This window comes from Leiobunum rupestre, chromosome 11 (genome assembly GCF_980474605.1).
Source record: "Leiobunum rupestre chromosome 11, qqLeiRupe1.1.hap1, whole genome shotgun sequence".
Taxonomy (NCBI): Eukaryota; Metazoa; Arthropoda; class Arachnida; order Opiliones; family Sclerosomatidae; genus Leiobunum; species Leiobunum rupestre.
Genome location: NC_143394.1, coordinates 36,275,435 through 36,297,071, shown reverse-complemented (window position 1 = coordinate 36,297,071; position 21,637 = coordinate 36,275,435). Strand labels below are relative to the sequence as shown.

The following is a 21,637-nucleotide window of genomic DNA, read 5'->3' as shown; positions in this document are numbered from 1 at the left end:
AAGTAATTTTGATCTTTTTTCTGTAGATTGATGTGTTATTGACCTCTCCAGCCTTAACAATTCGATGAATAAATGAAGTATGGCTTTATATCAGACGTATATATATATATATATCTTACGAGGTAAGTATGCTTAATGAAACATGATCCTTCGCAGGCTCTCGTTGATTTTTCGGAATACGTTCCGAAGAGCAAAATAGCACGTACCAAAATTCGAAATTTTATGAATTTCTAACTACTAAATCGGGTTAATATGGTTTATATATAAGTAAATAGTTAATGACACAGTATATTTTACATTTTACATTAGTACGTGGAGTAATAAACTTGCTAAATTTTCAACCGTGATTCGATATACATGTACGTTTCCGTAGTTCACATTCAACACTCCATCGAGCTTATAATTTTAAATTTATATCACTTACACGTCTACTTCTTCCTTTAGTTATACATTATATACAAGTTACTGGTGAAACTATTACGTTCATTTTGTACGTAAAAGTTTTAAAATCGCGTATTTCTAACAAAGGTCTCTAAATAGCGGTAAAAATAGACCAGAAGCCTGTAAAAGTGTTCCACACGCGCGACTCATGTGCTCAGGGTGAAGTTAATCTAGAGTATTTGTCCTACTAACGCCATCTATACGAAAGGGCAACGGTAGAGCGAAATATTTAACGCTTATTTCTATACATAAAATCCTATTTACATAATTATTCTTCAAATAAATGGCCTCTGTATAAGGTGGTGTACCTTATTTCGGAGAGTATCTAAAGCGCGCCAGGTTTGGGATAATAAAGTCGTCCGCATAGTCAACACGGAGCCTCGGCTCGTATTATGGAAACTGAATTATGACGGGACGGCGAAACTGGTTTGCCAAATCGCGGCTTACGTACAAATCAAGGGGCGGCCAACCCAGTTAAGACTTTACCCTAGTTCGTATAGTAATCAAAACTGTCGACTACCGCGGTTGCACTCCGGTATGAAAGGAAGAATTAATTAACGGAAGAGAAAAGATATAGACTCGACTGCTGTACGCTGGGAAAAACCTTTATTTATCGGACCGAGGTTAGTAGGAAAAGTGAGCGGATATATATATAATAGTCTTATGTTATTGTAATCGCGGGCGAAGAGAGGATACGCCCAGGCTGGGAAAACGACAAATGTATTTAAAAAGAGACCCAACCATTCTCTCCGATATATATACGGTTCTAGCATTCTCCGATAAAAATGCTATTCTTCGAGGCACCTTGGGTATTTCTATAGCCTAGGAGGGAATATACGAAATACATTACGAAAGAAGCGCGCGCTTCTTTGTATAAGAAAGGTATAGCGAGAGAAGGAATTTTGCCTTCCGAAAATGTGGACAGTGATGGATGGGTCCACGCTTGCAAAAGTGGGATGAGACGAGATACAGACCACTCTGCCATCTTGGAAACTGTACGTATAAGGGTGGGATATATGTAAACGTAAAAGCTGTTGGTATACTTAAGGGCCTAAACGGAAGCTGTCTGACTGGTCGTTACAGAACGAATCCATCCAAGAAGGTACGTAATATGGAAGGGTTAGACTAACGGGAACAATACATGGGCAATGTTTGATCTATATTTGATTAAAGGGTGTATAAAATTACATATTTGTGGTAGACCAGACAATTTTACAATTCTTGCTCTAGATTTATCAGAAGCTTAGGTAAATGGCGCTAGTTAGGTTAAAAATATCGAGAATATGTTCATGTACCTAAGAAGATACTAAACCGCACGCTCTCCTACGTCGTATAGCGAAGGTGCGTCTGATTTCAATTTTTTTGACACCTTTCCGTCAGACAATCGCCATCTATATTTGGGTTTTGACAATCTTTCCCTCAGACAATCGCCATCTATATTTGCGTTTTGACAATCTTTCCCTCAGACAATCGCCATCTATATTTGCGTTTTGACAATCTTTCCCTCAGACAATCGCCATCTATATTTGCGTTTTGACACTCTTTCACACAGACAATCGCCATCTATATTTGCGTTTTAATAACAATTTCACACAGACAATCGCCATCTATATTTGCGTTTTGACACTCTTTCACACAGACAATCGCCATCTATATTTGCGTTTTGACAATCTTTCCCTCAGACAATCGCCATCTATATTTGCGTTTTGACAATCTTTCCCTCAGACAATCGCCATCTATATTTGCGTTTTGACACTCTTTCACACAGACAATCGCCATCTATATTTGCGTTTTAATAACAATTTCACACAGACAATCGCCATCTATATTTGCGTTTTGACACTCTTTCACACAGACAATCGCCATCTATATTTGCGTTTTGATATCTAAATGCATTCTTGATTTAATAAATGAAACCTAGAAAATTATTCTTTATCATATCAGCTATTCGTGAATTTCAAACGCGTTTCGATTTCGGAGTCAATTTAATCAGATACTATTCCAATGTTGTATGTCATTTAAAATGCACGCTATCGTAGTGTTTATTTAGTCTTTGTAAAGGCATTAAAATGTCCGGAATTTCTATATTTGGCGCGAAATATTCAAATGAGGTCGGTGTTGGAGAGATAACGAATTCCGACGTTATATTAGAGACTATAAAGGAATTCTACCGTAATAAAAATGGTTGCCAAAAACCGACATTTTTCTACGCAATTCGGCAAACCTTAATAGAACGCCTCCAATTATCAGATCGCCTCGAAATTAAGAGTGCAAAATTCTCGGAATTTCGTACAATTTGCTTTTAATTAGTGCTAGTGGTTCTCCCGATTCTAGTGAAAAACGAAATGAATTGGGAGCGAGCTCGGATGCTGGCGAATCTAAAGAGTTGTTGGGACCAAGATTACGTATAAGCGAAAGTTATGGAATTCGAGGTATTTCTTATTAAAACAGACCCAAGATGGATTGTACCAAAGCAATACCATATGGTGTCGCGCGCTTTCCTCGGAATGACCTCCAAGGCCCTAAAGATCACCCTTCCTTTAAAAGCGCCGCGCATAACGAGATATAAACCTATAATATTATTTTTAAGAATTATGGGCGCCGAAGTGTAATGGCTATAGTGGGACTCTGCTAACTTTGCTCTAAAGTACTTTCTGTCCCATATAACTATTTACAGGGTGTTTCTAAGGTTATGCAAAAATTTTAAGGAGTTGTAGGGTGTAAGTTGTTAAGTATGCCTGTTTTTTCCCCATTTTCCAAATCGAGGTAACCAGCGTAAAAAAGTAAACTTGTACAAAATATACATTTTCCTACTTTGTTCTTCTGTGTTTAATTAAACTCATTGAAAATTTCTTATTTACTCATTTGTTTCGTTAATTATCTCAATTTCCACGAATTCTCAAATTCATCGTACCCCTGAAATGGAAATTCCCTGCTGCTTCGTTTTGCGCTTGTTGCAGCCTACTAAAGGCCTTTCACACGAGGCAACTTTTTGACCCAACTAGGTCAGTCAACTTGAGTTGAGTCAACTAGTTGGTTCGTTTGAATAAAAGTTTGATCCACCAAAAAAGTACGAGAGAAAAAAATGGATCACTGATCCATTTTTGCATTTTGATTTGAAATGTTGGCTAGTAGGCCACACTTTGAAGCTCCTGGCATACTTCTCAACTCCTTAAAATTTTTGCATCACCTTTTACAACACCCTGTATATCCGTAGAGCTGCTTAAATTTTCTTTTATTAACGGGCGCATCATATTTAAATCGAAAGCTAGAATTAAATTTAGAAATTTCTAAAAAAATATGTATTAAATTTTTTTAAATTATTTTTGCCGATTCGCGCAATTAGGTCAAAAGTTTTATGAATCAACCACGCTTACGAAAACCAAGCCCCTCACCCAACTGAGATGACGTCAGGCGCAATTAACCTACGAAATGTGGAGATTTTTGGAGGTCACGTTCAACAAAGCCATCTCGTCAGAAAGCAATTTCCGATTTAATTACTCATCAAGATTGTCTAACTTTATAAACTTAGGAAAGTGGGCTGCAAAAAAATCCTTTTCGATCATTACAGTTAAAAAGAAACTCTGGATATTTTGGGAGAGACACTTAAAAAACCTTCAAAGTGTAAATGAGAGCGCTTTTTGCAATTTTTTTAAAGCCCATCTAAGTCCCTTCGCCAAATCGACTTTTTAAAATGACGTCCCGAACGTTTTTTTTTAGCTAACGCAGCGTTTGACGGCGAAAAACGCGCGAGATCCGGGTCCGTATAAAAAGTGAAAACGTTTTGTTTGAGTTCTCTCTAACGCGTCGATTAAGTCAGGGAAACAAAGAAGTTATCGAGCTTGGCCGGGCCCTCTCCTCTTTCGTTTCGCTGGGACCTACATTACCGGTTCAAATAAAGGTTGAGCGCTGTCCTTTCCAAGCAGGATGCGAGACACAAACTTGTAAAAGCACGCTTCGTTTAATAGTCGCTCCCCGGCCGGAATACGGCTGGCGACCCGACGCGTACACTCACTCTGTATCGGCCGTTCGCGGCACGCTTCGAGGGAGACAAGTCGTATGGAAGTGGCAGGCTCCACGGCGCCACTCAGCTCAACCCTTTTTTGGAAGCGGCCCGAGCGACCGTTACCTAGAACCGACGGTAAAGGCGCGGAATACCCGCCATTTTACGCGAATGTACTTAGAGGTAACGACGAATCTAAGACAGCCTCGAGCGATAGCCATCTATACAGTCATAAGGTTTGTATTGGTCCGCAAACCTAACCCGCGTTGTACGTTTAACCGTACTGTTAGATAAGCGTTTCCTGGCGTACTCGGCGGGATCAATACCGTTTGGGGCTGATAGGAACGACTTTGGTTGAAAGCGAGACCTGCCTAGCGCGGTTTTTGCGAATACACTCCCCAATTATGTACGTTTCGCGTGAAGGTTCCCGAATCTGGAGCGCCGGAGTATCGCCCATTTATATTCCCGTTGTCCCTTACAAATAGGTCGCGATTTACGTTTAAGGGCGCGTAAGGGTCAGGGTGATTGCCGAAAGAAAAAGGTTTCTTTCTATTAGCGTGACGCCCTTTGGCAGATTTGTGTCGCGATGGTTCGCGACTATTTAGCAGCCGCTCGCTTGTCAAGTTTCAGTTTGAGTAATGGACAACATTGATTATTCATGTCTGAAAGGAAGTTCGGTTTCTAAGGTATTTCTTTGGATTTATTGACATCATTTCAATAGCCGCGAATCGATTTTATGTTAAAGAGAACCGCTATGACTAAATTTCGAAAGATTTATTGATAGTGGTTGGGTTTATTTTGTAAATGTATCCAGTTGAATGCAATTAGTTTGAACTGGGTTCATTTATTTGATTGATAAGTATTTTTAAGGGCTCGAACCAATTTACGCGGAAGTTTAACCGGTATCTAACACCCCTTTAAATAATCTCAAGTACGCCGCTGATAGACTATTAACACGAGCCGCTATTTTGTTCATATTTTTTCTGTGACATCGCAGTAGAAACACTCTACAATAAAAAAATATAACGCCAGTTTGACCTAGAAGCAACAAACTATTTTTGGTTCTAAACTTGACCAACTTTTAATATAAATTATTTCAAGTATATCACCATTTAAAATTAAAACACTTCATTTTACCTACTTACACCCAGATCGTGCGTAGGTAAGTAATCTAAACAAATATTAAGATTGAAACAGCTGGTGGAACCAAAATTCAATCGAAAACGGTATATCGCGCGGAAAGTTTAAAATCTGACCATTTATAAAATATGTTCTAAGGAGAGTCTGAATAGGTTAAAGCTAAGGCTAGGCGCCCACTGACTCTCAGTTTCGTATCCGTCTTGCCTTCCACAAGACATTGTCTCCGTTACGAAGCAAAGGCTTGTGAAAGGTAGGACGGAGACGTTACGAAGAGCAGTGAGCGACTGGCCTAAGGCGGGTCCTCCTGGAAAGGAGCTATCGGCTAAGCCTTTGCGTAGAATGTTATTTGAAAAGGCATAAATTATATACCTTTACGATATAGCGTTTTTCGCCATAACGCGTTTAAGGAGCTACAAGGAGAAGTGTCATTAACATGGGTTGCGGGGAAGGCGACTCGCGGGGTTCGGGCGACTGGTTTGGAAAATATTTCTTCTGCCGACCCGCTGAAATAATTATACAGGTGCCGTAGTTGAGTCAATACGCTATATATAACCTTTCCACCGCTCTCAACGCAACGGGGTGGAAGGGGGGGGGGGTCGAGATTTACCTTAAACGGAGCCTGTATGAGTGATTAATTAGTGCAAAGGGAGGTAGAGCTAGTTATTTTTTTGGGCGCTTTATTATAGCTGTATATCCAAGTTAATTAAGACCGACTACGCTTTTGAATATTTAAAATTTCATATGCCATTAGTTTTCATAGCTCCCTAAATGTTACAAAGGTATAAATGTTGTAAAGGTGTAGCCCTTTATACAGTCTGCTCTAATCAACCGTTGTTTCCAGACAACCTGACGTTTTGTCTATATGTTTACTCTATTGCCGAATTTCAAGGGGCTACCTCCAACTGTGGAGTACCCCAAGACAAAAGATATCAATGCAATATTTGCTAACGAATAATCTTAAATAATCTTAAATAATATTGCAAATAATCTTTTGCAAATGATCTTTTGCAAATGATCTTTTGCAAATGATCTTCAGTAAATAATCTTCAGTAAATAATCTTCAGTAAATAATCTTCAGTAAATAATCTTCAGTAAATAATCTTCAGTAAATAATCTTCAGTAAATAATCTTCAGTAAATAATCTTCAGTAAATAATCTTCAGTAAATAATCTTCAGTAAATAATCTTCAGTAAATAATCTTCAGTAAATAATCTTCAGTAAATAATCTTCAGTAAATAATCTTCAGTAAATAATCTTCAGTAAATAATCTTCAGTAAATAATCTTCAGTAAATAATCTTCAGTAAATAATCTTCAGTAAATAATCTTCAGTAAATAATCTTCAGTAAAAAATCTTCAGTAAATAATCTTCAGTAAATAATCTTCAGTAAATAATCTTCAGTAAATAATCTTCAGTAAATAATCTTCAGTAAATAATCTTCAGCAAATAATCTTCAGCAAATAATCTTCAGCAAGTAATCTTCAGCAAGTAATCTTTAGCAAGTAATCTTTAGCAAGTAATCTTTAGCAAGTAATCTTTAGCAAGTAATCTTTAGCAAGTAATCTTTAGCAAGTAATCTTTAGCAAGTAATCTTTACCAAGTAATCTTTACCAAGTAATCTTTACCAAGTAATCTTTAGCAAGTAATCTTTAGCAAGTAATCTTTAGCAAGCAATCTTTAGCGAGTAATCTTTAGCGAGTAATCTTCAACAAGTAATCTTCAGCAAGTAATCTTTAGCAAGTAATCTTTAGCAAGTAATCTTTAGCAAATAATCTTTAGCAAGTAATCTTTAGCAAATAATCTTTAGCAAATAATCTTTGGCAAATAATCTTTGGCAAATAATCTTTGGCAAATAATCTTTAGCAATTAATCTTTGGCAAGTAATCTTTAGCAAATAATCTTTGGCAAGTAATCTTTGGCAAATAATATTTTGTAAATAATCTTTTTCAAATAATCTATTTAAAGTTAAGTTTCTCAGCACTGTATTATTTAACTCTGAAGATAGAAGTATCCATTAAGGTTGTAAACGGGAAACATGTTATTTCGCAAGCTCGAGGGAGTTCACAATAGCGCGTAAGCATAAACCCCGTCACGGTTATAATGTTTTCGCCTGTATTAATCGCATAAAGATGTAGACTGTCGGAATTACCCCCCGTAAAGATAATTACCTATCTATAAACCATATTTTTCTAGTGAAATAGCTTTAGAAAATAACTTAAATAACGAATTTCAGCTCGCACTATTTTTATTCTGAAAAACATATTTTGATAAATCAGTTCGAGCCTGCGATGGTACATGTTTCAAGAGCTGATAAGCCCAAAAGGTTGGATTTCCCGCCTAGTAACTTTCACGTCGAGTGATGAGGGAAAAAGTTCGATGCCCCATTTACGTTCTTTTTGTCGTTATTTGTAGTCCAAAAAGTTTTAATAACTTTTGAAAATATTAAAATTGGATATTTCTACAGATATTCGACCAACAAATAAACACCTTTAAATATTTTCGTCTATCAGTGTAAACGTTGGAAAGCCTTAGCTCGTGTTTGCTTACATGGAAACAAACATTTAGAACCCAGCCATTAGAGGTATGATTTTCCCGCTTTTAAGTTACACTAGATGGCGGTTTTTTATTTATATGACAAAATATTTATTGACAAACAATTTCTAACACTCTTTTACTCAATGTTTTATGTAAGAAATATAAACGAAAGATCAAGTCAGGAAAAATTCGGCATCAAAATAGATAATTTTAAATTTATACGTCTGGTACGACTTCGCGTATTGAAAAATTGGTCTATTTAGTCACTGGTAGGCACTCGGCATCAACTTTGGAAGTGGATTTTTCAATTTCTGTTAATGTAATGATAATTATGAAATAAATACATTGAAAAGTAAAAAAATATAGTACAATGTTTGCTCAAAATTTATATTTATAATGAACTCATTAAAGTTTTATAATTATGTATATTGGTTTTTGTTGTGAGATGTACAAGTGGCCCAAGCTTAGTGGTAATCCCTTTTAATGCGGTCTTGTTATTGTGCACGCATTTAACTAATTAAGGAACGATTGCCTATTCTCTATAGGAGAAAAATAGTCGTTTCCCTCACCACCTAACGAGTAAAAAATGTACTAACGTAAATCCCATCCCTGGCTTACAGGGTTGGAAACAATGTAGTAGAATTTTGAAAAAACGCTAGTTTGAAATTAGAAATATGATTTTTTGTTTTTTTTTTTAGAAAATTAAGTGAACCAAATAACTTATGTCTCTATAAACCCCTCGATATAGCTACTGAAAGCAAGGTACTAGTTGTTTTCACAATGTTGACATTTTTTTCTCAAATTTCAAAATAAGTACATTCAGAACCGAAGAGTGTGCTTAAAATAGATAATTTTATGTAACAATTTAATAGTTTATCGATTTTCGTTATGAAAACGTGTACATTTTCATTAAGCCTTGGCCTCAAGAAAGAAATTAACTGTAGAAGGAGACAGTATGAACGAAATCAAATTGTACGACTGGTTTTAGCTCCTGTTAAACCTGGTGACCTAAATGTGAAATTTCTTGAACCACCATAAACATTAAAGTTCATACTCCCTTTAAGATATAATCTTGACTTAGATGAGCACATGTTTCCTTCACTTCTAATGGGGTAATGAAGAATAATATCATTCATCGTAAGTCAAAATTATTATATTTAATACGTTAATGATAACTAGAAAAAAGTAGTTAAAACCCCTGATATTTTATTCTGATCACACGACCCTCTGTTGATAAAATAGATTACGACAAAAAGTAGCAAAAAAAAATACTTACTCGGAACACATTTTCCATCGGGAGAAATGACTTTGGTGTCGTCGTGACAAATACATTTTTGAGTGGAGAGGTCACACAAGAGACCAGTGTCGCTGACGCAGTCTTCGTTCTTCGTACAAATGTCACCCACGGGCACCAGCGCTGAGGAGGGAAAAATAAAATCTGGGTTATTATTTGCAGAGCGCAGTCGGCTTTACGCGCCGGGAAAAACGAGCCATTATGGCTTTGCTGCTTAGCTTATAGGAAAGTGCGGTTCCTTATTAGGCTAAGGCGATTTCGTTTTCTTATGCCTACGAAATATCGAGGGAGCGTCATACGACAATGGTTGATAAGACCGGAAATGAGGTTCTAGTTAGGAGTTCCTGGGCATGACATTGGAACGAAGACGCGTTTTTTGGGGAAATACCGCATCTGGGTGACGTCAACAGGAGACAGAATATTTCTTACGCTATAACATGTCGATTTCTAAAATTTCCTTCCCCTTTCTTGCGAAGACAATCCCATTACCCTACACTCTTAAAAAAAAGGGTTTCTTTTCAAACCTTTAAGGGTGTTTTCTAGTCCCATATTTAACACCTTAACAGGTTTATAAAGGATGTTATTCTACACCTTGAAAAGCAGTTTTCCTGCTAGGGTGTTTATTTACACTGTTTGGGGTGCTTATGTCCTCCGTTTTGGTTCTTTTGTTAACAGTTTGTGGTATAAAACTATTCCCTTCAGGGTTATTATCTACTCCCTCTAGGGTACAAGACTACTCATTTTAGGGTACCAAACGACTCCCTTCAGGGTGTTACACTACCCCCTTCAGGGTTCTACAATACTCCCTTAATGGTTCTATAATACTCCCTTTTTAAGTTTTATAACTACTCCCTTTAGTGTTCTAAACTACTGCCTTAAGGGTGCTACAATACTCCCTTTAAAGTGTTAAAATACTCCTTTTAGGGTACTAAACTACTGCCTTAAGGGAGCTACACCCTTACCAGGTGTTAAATCACTCAATTTACGGGTTAATATAACACCCTTTATACACCTTTTCAGGTTTTTATTTTGGGACAGTTAAAATCCCTTTATGGCGTTTAAATTAACATTAAAGAGTGTTTTTTTTATAGATATTACACCCTTAATATACCATTAAAACACCCTTTTTTTAAGAGTGTAAGATGACGGAATAGACCATGTTATGCCCTACACTCTTAAAAAAAAGGTTTATTTTCAAAAGTTGAAGGGTTTTTTCTTGTCTCGAATTGAACACCTTAACACGTTTATAAAGGATATTTCCTTCTAGGGTGTTTATTTACACTGTTTGGGGTGCTTTGGTCCTCCGTTTTGGTTCCTTCATTACACCGTTTGTGGTGTTACACTACTTCCTTTAAAGTGATAAACTACTCCCTTTAGGATACTAAACTATTGTCTTAAGGGTTCTACAATACTCCCTTTAAAGTGTTAAACTACTCCCTTTAAAGTGTTAAACTACTCCCTTTAAAGTGTTAAACTACTCCCTTTAAAGTGTTAAACTACTCCCTTTAAAGTGTTAAACTACTCCTTATGGGGTAGTAAACTACTCTCTTAAGGAAGATACTCCCTTTAGGGTACTAAACTACTGCCTTAAGGGTTCTACAATACTCCCTTTAAAGTGATAAACTACTCCCTTTAGGATACAAATCTATTGCCTTAAGGGTTCTACAATACTCCCTTTAAAGCGTTAAACTACTCCCTTTAGGATACTAATCTATTGCTTTAAGGGTTCTACAATACTCCCTTTAAAGTGTTAAACTACTCCCTTTGGAGTACTAAACTACTGCCTTAAGGGAACTACTCCCTTCAGGGTGTTACACTACTGCCTTAAGGGTTCTACAATACTCCCTTTAAAGTGTTAAACTACTCCCTTTGGGGTACTAAACTACTGCCTTAAGGGAACTACTCCCTTCAGGGTGTTACACTACTGCCTTAAGGGTTCTACAATACTCCCTTTAAAGTGTTAAACTACTCCCTTTGGGGTACTTAATTACTGCCTTAAGGGAACTACTCCCCTCAGGGTGTTACACTACTGCCTTAAGGGTTCTACAATACTCCCTTTAAAGTGTTAAACTACTCCCTTTGTTGTACTTTATTACTGCCTTAAGGGAACTACTCCCTTCAGGGCGTTACACTACTTCCTTAAGGGTTCTACAATACTCCCTTTAAAGTGTTAAACTACTCCCTTTGTTGTACTTTATTACTGCCTTAAGGGAACTACTCCCTTCAGGGCGTTACACTACTTCCTTAAGGGTTCTACAATACTCCCTTTAAAGTGTTAAACTACTCCCTTTGTTGTACTTTATTACTGCCTTAAGGGAACTACTCCCTTCAGGGCGTTACACTACTTCCTTAAGGGTTCTACAATACTCCCTTTAAAGTGTTAAACTACTCCCTTTGTTGTACTTTATTACTGCCTTAAGGGAACTACTCCCTTCAGGGCGTTACACTACTTCCTTAAGGGTTCTACAATACTCCCTATAAAGTGTTAAACTACTCCCTTTAAAGTGTTAAACTACTCCTTATGGGGTAGTAAACTACTCTCTTAAGGAAGCTACTCCCTTTAGGATACAAATCTATTGCCTTAAGGGTTCTATAATACTCCCTTTAAAGCGTTAAACTACTCCCTTTAGGATACTAATCTATTGCTTTAAGGGTTCTACAATACTCCCTTTAAAGTGTTAAACTACTCCCTTTGGAGTACTAAACTACTGCCTAAGGGAACTACTCCCTTCAGGGTGTTACACTACTGCCTTAAGGGTTCTACAATACTCCCTTTAAAGTGTTAAACTACTCCCTTTGGGGTACTTAATTACTGCCTTAAGGGAACTACTCCCCTCAGGGTGTTACACTACTGCCTTAAGGGTTCTACAATACTCCCTTTAAAGTGTTAAACTACTCCATTTGCTGTACTTTATTACTGCCTTAAGGGAACTACTCCCTTCAGGGCGTTACACTACTTCCTTAAGGGTTCTACAATACTCCCTTTAAAGTGTTAAACTACTCCCTTTGTTGTACTTTATTACTGCCTTAAGGGAACTACTCCCTTCAGGGCGTTACACTACTTCCTTAAGGGTTCTACAATACTCCCTTTAAAGCGTTAAACTACTCCCTTTAGGGTACTAAACTACTGCCTTTAAGGAACTACACCCTACCGGGTAATATAACACCGTTTATACACCTTTCCCAGTTTTAATATTTGGGACAAAAACCCTTAAGAGCGTATATATTAACCCTATATTTTCTTAGACCCTTAACATACAATTAAAAAACCTTTTTTTATAAGAGCGTAGGGAAAGTGATACTTCACAAGATAAGGGTGGAAGATTATTTTAAACCGCTGATTTTTGGAATCGATCCCCATAGTTTCAAAAAACCAGTTGACTTTATTTTACAGTTCTCAATATATTTTTTAGTATATAGCTTATGTTCAGCCGATGCTATTTGGTTTGACCCGATAAATAAATTTTATTCATTTTTAAAAGCATTACAGTGCTGGCTCGAAATAAAATGCTTTTATTGGCATTCTATAGGACGTGGAATATTGACTTTAAGGTAGATTCGCGAGGGTAGCTTGTTTTCTTGGCAAGTTTCCTCCGTTTCCGGAAATGCTTTTATAAGAATTTAGCCCTCTCCCCGCCATGATTTTTTTCACCGATTTCCGTTTTTACGACGTGGACTCCGACAGGACACCGTGAGTGGCCAAATCCAGCATTTGCCCAAATAAGGAGGGGAAGCGATACTGATGGTCGCGCCTAAAGACCCTCAGCGTCTAGATACCTTTTCCAGGCTAAAATGACCCTCTACGTCAAAGGTAAAGAGTGGTTTATTTAGCTAGCGCCTACTTTACCTATACCCCGGCCTTTGAGCGCGCTGTCCACCGATATTGGGTATTTTCCTTATAACTAGGGTTCTTTTCCAAAGATAGCCTATGTATGTAGTGTCCTTCTTTTCATCCGATCAATATAGAGAAAGAACGTTAAAACCTTTCTTGTTTCTTATTTTTATACCGAGTGTCTACGGCAAACTTTACTCTACAACCGAACTACTCCAGGAAAAATCGTCATTCTTAAAATAGCGGTTTGTAGGGAAAGCAAATATCTTATGGCAATCGTGAATTGCCGATTTTGTATATGCTCTCTCTAGTGGACGCGTTTAAAGGATGCTTTATCGAGTTAAAATGCATAAAGTTTAAAATGTTTCATGACCCCTTGTTTTAATATTTGAAAATATTAAAAAAAAATCGATATTTTCATAATTTTGTAGTTAGGGATGCACCGATATGGGTACAGCCGATATATCGGCCGGCCGAAATATCGGCTATCCGTGACCGATATTAACAAAGTCATCGATCATAACTAGAGATCGGCGTTTGAATAAGAAATTATCCAATTATTTATTTTTATTCATAACCGATAATTATCCAAAAAATATCAGAAAAAAACGATTATTTTTGCATGTTAAATCGTTGTTTATTCGTATAAAATGTTCATAAATAAACAGTTAACCAAAGTTTTTATGATTAATCAAAATTTTGCCGGTTAATTTATTTGTTCCGCCGTACTCTAATCATAACAGTATAGTGTATATGATAAAATCATTGTAAAAGACGGTTAAGTGCACTGTCTTACCATTTTATTTTAATTTTTTTAAGAATGTTTGCAAGAGCATATCCGAATATGTTCCTATTCATTTAACGTGATACATATTTTCAATCACAAATCGTATATTTTAATTGGTTTACAATCCAAACACCCCTGTCTAATAAAATGGTCTAGCTTCTGAAGTCTGGCGTACGTGGCGCTGTCAATCATTCTTTGATGAACCTCTCATCCCCAAGACAAGCAATGTTTTCGAATAGAGAACGATTACCAATTCTTGCCAGCCTTGCTAGAATATATCTGCCGGCACCTGCATCCAGTTTTGACAGTGAAAGACTATTTAGTACGACCGGAAAGCTTCTAAAAAAATTAAGAAATAGACTAAAGCCAAGCATTGTCGAAGAACTTGCCTTTTTAAAAGGAAATGTAAGGTTGTGGCAATAAAATATTCTCATAAGGTAGTCATTTTAAAATGTTTTTCCTGCAAATATTTTTCGAATACAGGTATCGGCCAATATCGGCTTCGTTTAAGCCGATATTGGCCGATACCGATTTTAGAAAAATAGGCCGATATATCGGTGCATCTTTATTTAGTAGAAAAGTGTATCGACCCGCGTAGCTTTTTTCTTGTGTTTTTTTGGTGTAGTGATAACTTACCTCTAAACTTATTTATTTTCATTTTAGACCTTACCTAAGATATTTGTGCTATTCGGTTGTTATACACGACACTAAAGCGAATACTTTACGAATTATGTAATTATAGCCAATGCTTAAGTTTAAATTTGGTTTAACATCTGTTAAAAATACTGTACATAACAAAAGTTGGTCTTTAATTATATTTCCTTAATTACCTTTTCTGCTTCATTAATAACCAAGACATATATTAAATTGATAAAAACACTAAGATATAGTTTCCAAAGCAGATATTTTCATAGTTTGATTTCTTGCTACAAAGACTGCAAGTGTAATGAATAATTCCCATTGTTTATTATTTTATTCTTCATTTTACTGGTTTATAGGAACGGAAATGTTTTCAATTTAACTGAAATTTATTTATAATTAGGGTTAAGTTGAATCTATGATATCAGCTTCTGACACTATATTGTTAATTAAGTTCAATTAAATTAATTTTTTTATACAAAGTCATCTATTTTGTACAAACAAAATATTTTATTATATATAATTATTTTATATACACATGTTTTATTTATGTTCTTCTCAAAGGTCGGTTACAGCTAGGAGCAACAAACTCAAGGAGAACGCAGCTAGCCTTTAAAAACGCTAACGAAGGGTTGTGTACGAATTTCATTGGAGGAAACTGAACGTTTTACGGGCGGGGGGGGGGGCAAAAATTCCGAATTTTCCCCTTCCGACGGCAGCAGGCGCTAAGTAAAGCGTCTAACCAATGAAAATTGTACAGAAGAAAATCCACGACTTTTGACGGGTTGCGTTCTCCTTGTGTGGGGTGTTGTGTTTGTTGCTCCTAGTTTACAGATGTCCACCAAACCCTATACAGCCAAGAAGGGTCTATCAACGTTAGTAATCGCGTCAGGTCAAAACACACAAAGATTTTGACTCTTCCTTTAATAATAATAATAATAATAATAATAATAATCAGTTAAGCTAATACCCAAGGAGCCACACAGGCCTAAGTCAACTATAGTGACTTGTGAAACAATTACTGGTGGCCGGGTTAAACTTCGTAGAAGGCTGGCGGCAAGCCCTTCAAACCACGCGAGCTAACGGCTCCCTACTCTTACTATTACCATAAGCTTATGCTATTACCGCATCACTCGGCCAAATAGTCTAAGGTTTACAAGTTTGCAGTGCAACTTTCATAAACAATTCTTCTAATACTACTTAGTAAGTAGTGTCTATTTTATTTTGCTTTGAGTGCCAGAGTGAATTCATCGCTTGGCATAGCTTTAACCAAAGCTAAAACCATTATATTTGAAATAAGGGACGTAATTCAAAGGGAAAATATGGGTAGCGATTCCGAGGGCTATTTCGACTGCTATTAACGAAGAAAATAGCCCCAATTTGACCTTAGAGGGATCGAGCAACATATCACTATCTACTTTGGGGCAAGCGCGAAGGATACGAGGTTTGGCGTTACGCTGAGTTATGACGAAAGCGACCGAGAGGTTTTTCCTTTCCATCCGATGGGGCTATTTCCGTTTGCTTTCTTCTATCCGCCGGTTTTGAGTGACTAAATTCCGATCGGGGTTGTGGAAGTGCGAGATGACGTTGGCGGATGATGCAATTTCGAACCGCGCTCATAAGTGGATCACTGGTTAAATGAAAAGGAATCTCCTGGCTGACTCGAACTTTCCCAGCTCGTAAATCAACCCTGTTTTTGGCGTTTGTTTTGACCCAGCTTTTTTTTCGCGCAAATAATATTTACGAGTATAATACAGTGGCGACGCCGGGAATTTTCGCGAGGGTAGGCAAACCAAATAAATGGGACCCCCTTTTCTCAACGAAATGTTTCAATAAAATAAAGCAGTGATGTACATGACGAACAAAAAAGTTCTAACAACAGTAAAACGAGCCTAAATATAACAGAACTGGTTTTATTTACTAGGAGATACCTCAAAAATTTCTAAATACATTATCGACAATTGTTTCATTGTTATTTATAAATAATTTTATCTCTTGGGACAATTTTGAAACCCTTTCTAGATCAATTTGGGGTCATTTATAGGATGATTTTGGGGCCCCTCAAAATTTTAAGGTAGGCAGTGAACTACCTGGCCTACCCTCTAGCGCCGCCACTGGTATAATACCCTTACGTTTATGAGATAATATGGTCTGTCTAGGAGGTGGTTTTTGGTGTGTTTTAAGCGCGTATGGTTATGCGCGTTTCAAAAGGTAATGCTAAAATTGTAAGGAGTTGTAGGGGGTGAGTTGAGAAGTATGCCTGTTTTTTCCCCATTTTCCTACCATGAGTTAAAAGAGTGCCACAGAACTTCAAAGTGTGGCCTACTAGCCCCTGGAAGTAGGCCTCAACAAGCGCAAAACCGAGCAGCAGGGACTTTAAATACTGTTTAAGTATACTTTTCTACGCTGGTTACCTCGATTTGTTTACCCATCACACCCAATCCTTAGTGTTCGCGTTTCCCTGCTGCTTGGTTTTGCGCTCGTTGCAGCCTACTTCCAGAGGCCACACTTTGAAGCTCTCTGGCGCTCTTTCAAGTCATCGCAGGGAAATGGGGGAAAACAGGCATATTTCTTAACTTACTCCCTACAACTCCTTAAAAATTTTGCATAACCCTTTGAAAAACCCTGTATAATATAATAACAAAAATTAATTAACACCCCACACAAGGAGAACGCAACCCGTCAAAAGTCGTGGATTTTCTTGTGTACGTTTTTCATTGTCTAGACGCTTTAGCGCCTGCTGCCGTCGGAAGGGGAAAATTCGGAAATTGTCTACCCCCCCCCCGCCCGTAAAACGTTCAGCGTCCAATGAAATTCGTACACAACCCTTCGTTAGCGCGTTTAAAGGCTAGCTGCGTTCTCCTTGTGTTTGTTGCTCCTAGGTAGCCCTAGCTGAAAATATGATTACCACTTCTTTCACGTTAAGTTTGCAGGATTTCTCCACGTTTGTTAAAGGCTGATACCCACGGCACCACCTTATAATGCCTTTAAATCTGCTGGCTGGGTTTCAACGCGTAGGAGGGTGGTGGCAAGCCAACAGCTTCCTACAATAACTATTAACACAAACCCCAAAATTTTATGGAAAGGGAAACCCAAGACTTCGAGTTTTCATCCTAGTACTTCGCTTTCTCCTTTCCATATAAAATAATGGAGGTTATAAAGCGGTAATTTGTCTAGGCACGCTAGTGGATAACCACAAGCATCCCACGCGATTTAAATCCCCCAGTATCTCCACGGATTACAAAATTGCTTATTTATTAATGTATTAGACCTTTCGGGGCTGTTAAAAATGATTCTTCTAGCCGTTCGAAGCGTACGCTGCAACGTATAAGACTAATATGTACCGACAGCGAAAATGGAGAAAGTTGAAGTTACCATTCATTCCCGAGGGTATAAACCCTTCTTCGGCTGCCGAGAGAGCTAATTTGTTTTCATATAACGCCAGAGTAACTCTTTCTCCTCTTTCTCACTTCGTTATTTATTCAAAAACTGTATTCCTTATTTCCTGAGCCGTTGGCTGAGCTTGCCACTGGCTGCTGGGTTGGGCTAATCAATACTTCTCATTCTCGAACCTCTTTTTCGCGAAGGTTTCGTAAAATATACGTCAGCGTACATCGAAAGAGCCTAGCGTGACTGATTCTGACGCTTCCTTCGTCTCAGACCAGCGCGCAAAAACAAAATTTATCTTCCCTCCTGATAGCTGTTTGCTCGGATTTAAAATACCGGAACGCTACTGTACGACAATCATCAACAACCGACGAACATTCATTGTTCTTTTCGTTCCTTTTTTTTAGACCTTTTTGGGTGCGGGTTTAATAAGAAGTTAAAAATTGAACCGTGGTCTTGGAAACGAGAGTGGTTCAAATCTTCCATCTCGAGAAATCATGAAATCTAGAGTATCTGAAAGTCGCCATCTCAACTTCTTAAATATTGAAACCTTGAGCTTTTGAAAATCGATGATTTGATCGACAATGGAAATTGTCCATTTCAATTTCTCAAGCAATCCTGGAGCTGTTGAAAATCACCCATTCCCAAGAGATCATGGAGCTGTTGAAAATCACCCATTCCCAAGAGATCATGGAGCTGTGGAAAATCACCCATTCCCAAGAGATCATGGATCTGTTGAAAATCACCCATTCCCAAGAGATCATGGAGCTGTTGAAAATCATCCATTCCCAAGAGATCATGGAGCTGTTGAAAATCACCCATTCCCAAGAGATTATGGAGCTGTTGAAAATCACCCATTCCCAAGTGGTCATGGAGCTGTTGAAAATCATCCAATCCCAAGAGATCATGGAGCTATTGAAATTCATCCATTCCCAAGAGATCATGGATCTGTTGAAAATCACCCATTCCCAAGTGGTCATGGAGCTGTTGAAAATCATCCATTCCATAGAGATCATGGAGCTATTGAAATTCATCCATTCCCAAGAGATCATGGATCTGTTGAAATTCATCCATTCCCCAGAGATCATGGAGCTATTGAAATTCATCCATTCCCAAGAGATCATGGAGCTGTTGAAAATCATCCATTAACAAGAGATCTCCAATTCCCAAGCGATAAGGAGATCAATAGTAGTTACAAAATCATTGATATCTATCGACCCTGAAATCAATTGCCGCCATCTGAATCAATCGCGAAATGGAGAAAATTTTAAAATGTCTGAACACGAAGATAATTTTACGATCGTCATCAATTCAAAATAGCCGAGTCAAAGGTCTTAAATATACAAATGCAAATTTAGTCTAAAAACTATTGAACTTTATTGAACGATGCACACAGTGGCCGCCGCGTGGCTAGGAGACTTTATATCACCCGGGACTACCAGAAAAATATATTCCCAAGGAGTAATATATATTTACAAATATCACAAATAGTGATTTTTTATTCATGCAGATCGGATTTCCTTGGAGCTAGTCTGGTGACATTTGAGAGTAGTATTTGCTTCTCATTTACTATTCCTCAATCGAGACGGAAGAAAATCGGTTTCGAGATATTCATTACTTATAGTCAGCTGGCGACCAAATGTCGCTGAGAGCATATCAGTTCTAAGACGAGAATCCGTATAATTTTGAAGATGAAATTTTCTTTCGGGAGATTAAAAAAGAAACTTTATATCGAAAAATAAAAAATCGCGAAACCCGCCAAAGAACGCGGTCGAATGAGTTCGACCGAGAGATCGATTCGAAGAAAGGGCTTAGCGTTGAAGGTATTTCCCATAGCGCCACTACGGATGGAGTATGGTATTTTTTCAGACTACGGACTGCTATAGGGTAGTAAAGAAATAACGGAATGTCTTTTAGATGTAGATGGAAGAAAAGAGGGATGAACAAATGATCCAGAAAATCGATTTATTCGCCGAAAAGCGGAATGAGCCCGGCTGGGTGCCCTCGCGGAACCGCGAATTGAGTAAATATAGGTCCCGCAGCTCCGTCGAAAGTAAATGTTCATTTTGCGGAGAAAAACCCGCCGGAGCGGAAGGTTACATCGATCATAAGTCGAACAAACTCTTCAAAGATTAATTTTTCAAGTTTCCCTTATTCCCTTTTCATTTATTAATAGTTTTTACCAGAAATTCGCCGCGGGCCTTTTCTCTTTGGGGATAACATTTGTTTCGTACCCGTCGTCCAACTATTTATTCGCCCCCGCTTGCCTATTAAATAATTGCTTTTTCTTCGTTTCGATTATTTTCCAAGTTCGGACAAGCTATTTCAAATTTTTATAACAAACGCGGTAATTATTAAAAAAGGTATTAGACCGGAATGTTTTAATTAATTCGTACGCAGAGAATTTTCTTTTTTGGTCTAGTTCGCACGGTCGGGCTCCTAAGCCTCACCTTTATTAGGGCCCATGCTAGCCGGTTAGCTCTAGACAAAGAAACCTCAACCCTCCACCTGCGCAACACAAAATCAATTCTGAAGGAATGGTGGTCAGATAAATTCGCGCGGAAAATGAACTCAAACTTAAACTTAAACTAAGGTTTTTGAACTAATCTTTTGTAAATATTTTCTACATATTTCTTTTATTATTCATCTTATTTTATTCCATTTTGATATTTATTTGTTATAAAACGTAATTAATCCTGTGAGCTTAGCTCCTCCCTTATGTAAAAGGCACTCCAAATTGGGGTGGGAAAATAAAGATTCATCCTATTGGTTAATCTTGACTGCAAATTAAAAATTTTCGGGCAGCTAAACAATCAGGATTTCTAATTAAAAGCATATTTGGACTCTGCCCCCCCATTCCGTGAAACTCATTGTAGACTCTTAAAATCAGTGGTGTTTATAGGGGAAGTGGGGTATTGTAGAGACCAGCTAGTGGCGTAGCTAAAGGGGAACAATGGGCACGTGCCCCATTGAAAAGTATGAATGCGTAAAATTTTGCGTGCCCCCCTCTCCCCCAAAACAAAATCCTCGCTACGATACTGATACCACCCAACCATTAATTGTACATCGATAGGAATTTAGGGGCCGTATTTACGCCACGGTTTTTGGTGAAAAGTTATTATATTAGTCAAGATGTGGGCATAAGTTTATAATTACAATTCCCATAAGTGTAACAGTCCCTTCAGACTAAGTCATTAGGCGTAGGGCCGACGCTTTATAATTTGTTTTTAAGTTGTTTATTGTACTCGCTAGATGCGTTTCTCTTTCGCCTTAATTGACACACTTGAGCAACGTAATTATAGATTGATGGTAATGGTACGCGCAATCTTGGAAACGGACGCTGGTATACTTTTAATCCATATCATTACTTAAAAGAATTAGAACACGTATTTGGCCGTTAATTTTTTTGAAAAAAGGAAATAAATAGACCCGAATTTCGAATGTCGAAAACTGATACGAGAGACCACGTATTGGCGATTCCGTGGAATATTTGAAGAGGCTGAACGAAAAATTACAAAAGAGGAAAACGGTATGAATAAGAAGGGTTTTTTGTGGACTCTGCAGTTTAGTTAACTATATA

The 21,637-nt window shown here is 37.6% G+C and overlaps 1 protein-coding gene across 2 annotated transcripts in view; it reads right to left on the bottom strand.

The window, feature by feature from the left end:
• Window positions 1-21,637, bottom strand: part of LOC149922432 (uncharacterized) — a 71,542-nt gene that overhangs the window by 35,848 nt on the left and 14,057 nt on the right. For both annotated transcript variants that reach the window (XM_090162931.1, XM_090162932.1), the window contains exon 2: window positions 9,395-9,535. In XM_090162931.1, the coding sequence (XP_090019057.1) occupies window positions 9,395-9,535 (141 nt within the window). The remainder of the gene's footprint in view (window positions 1-9,394; window positions 9,536-21,637) is intronic.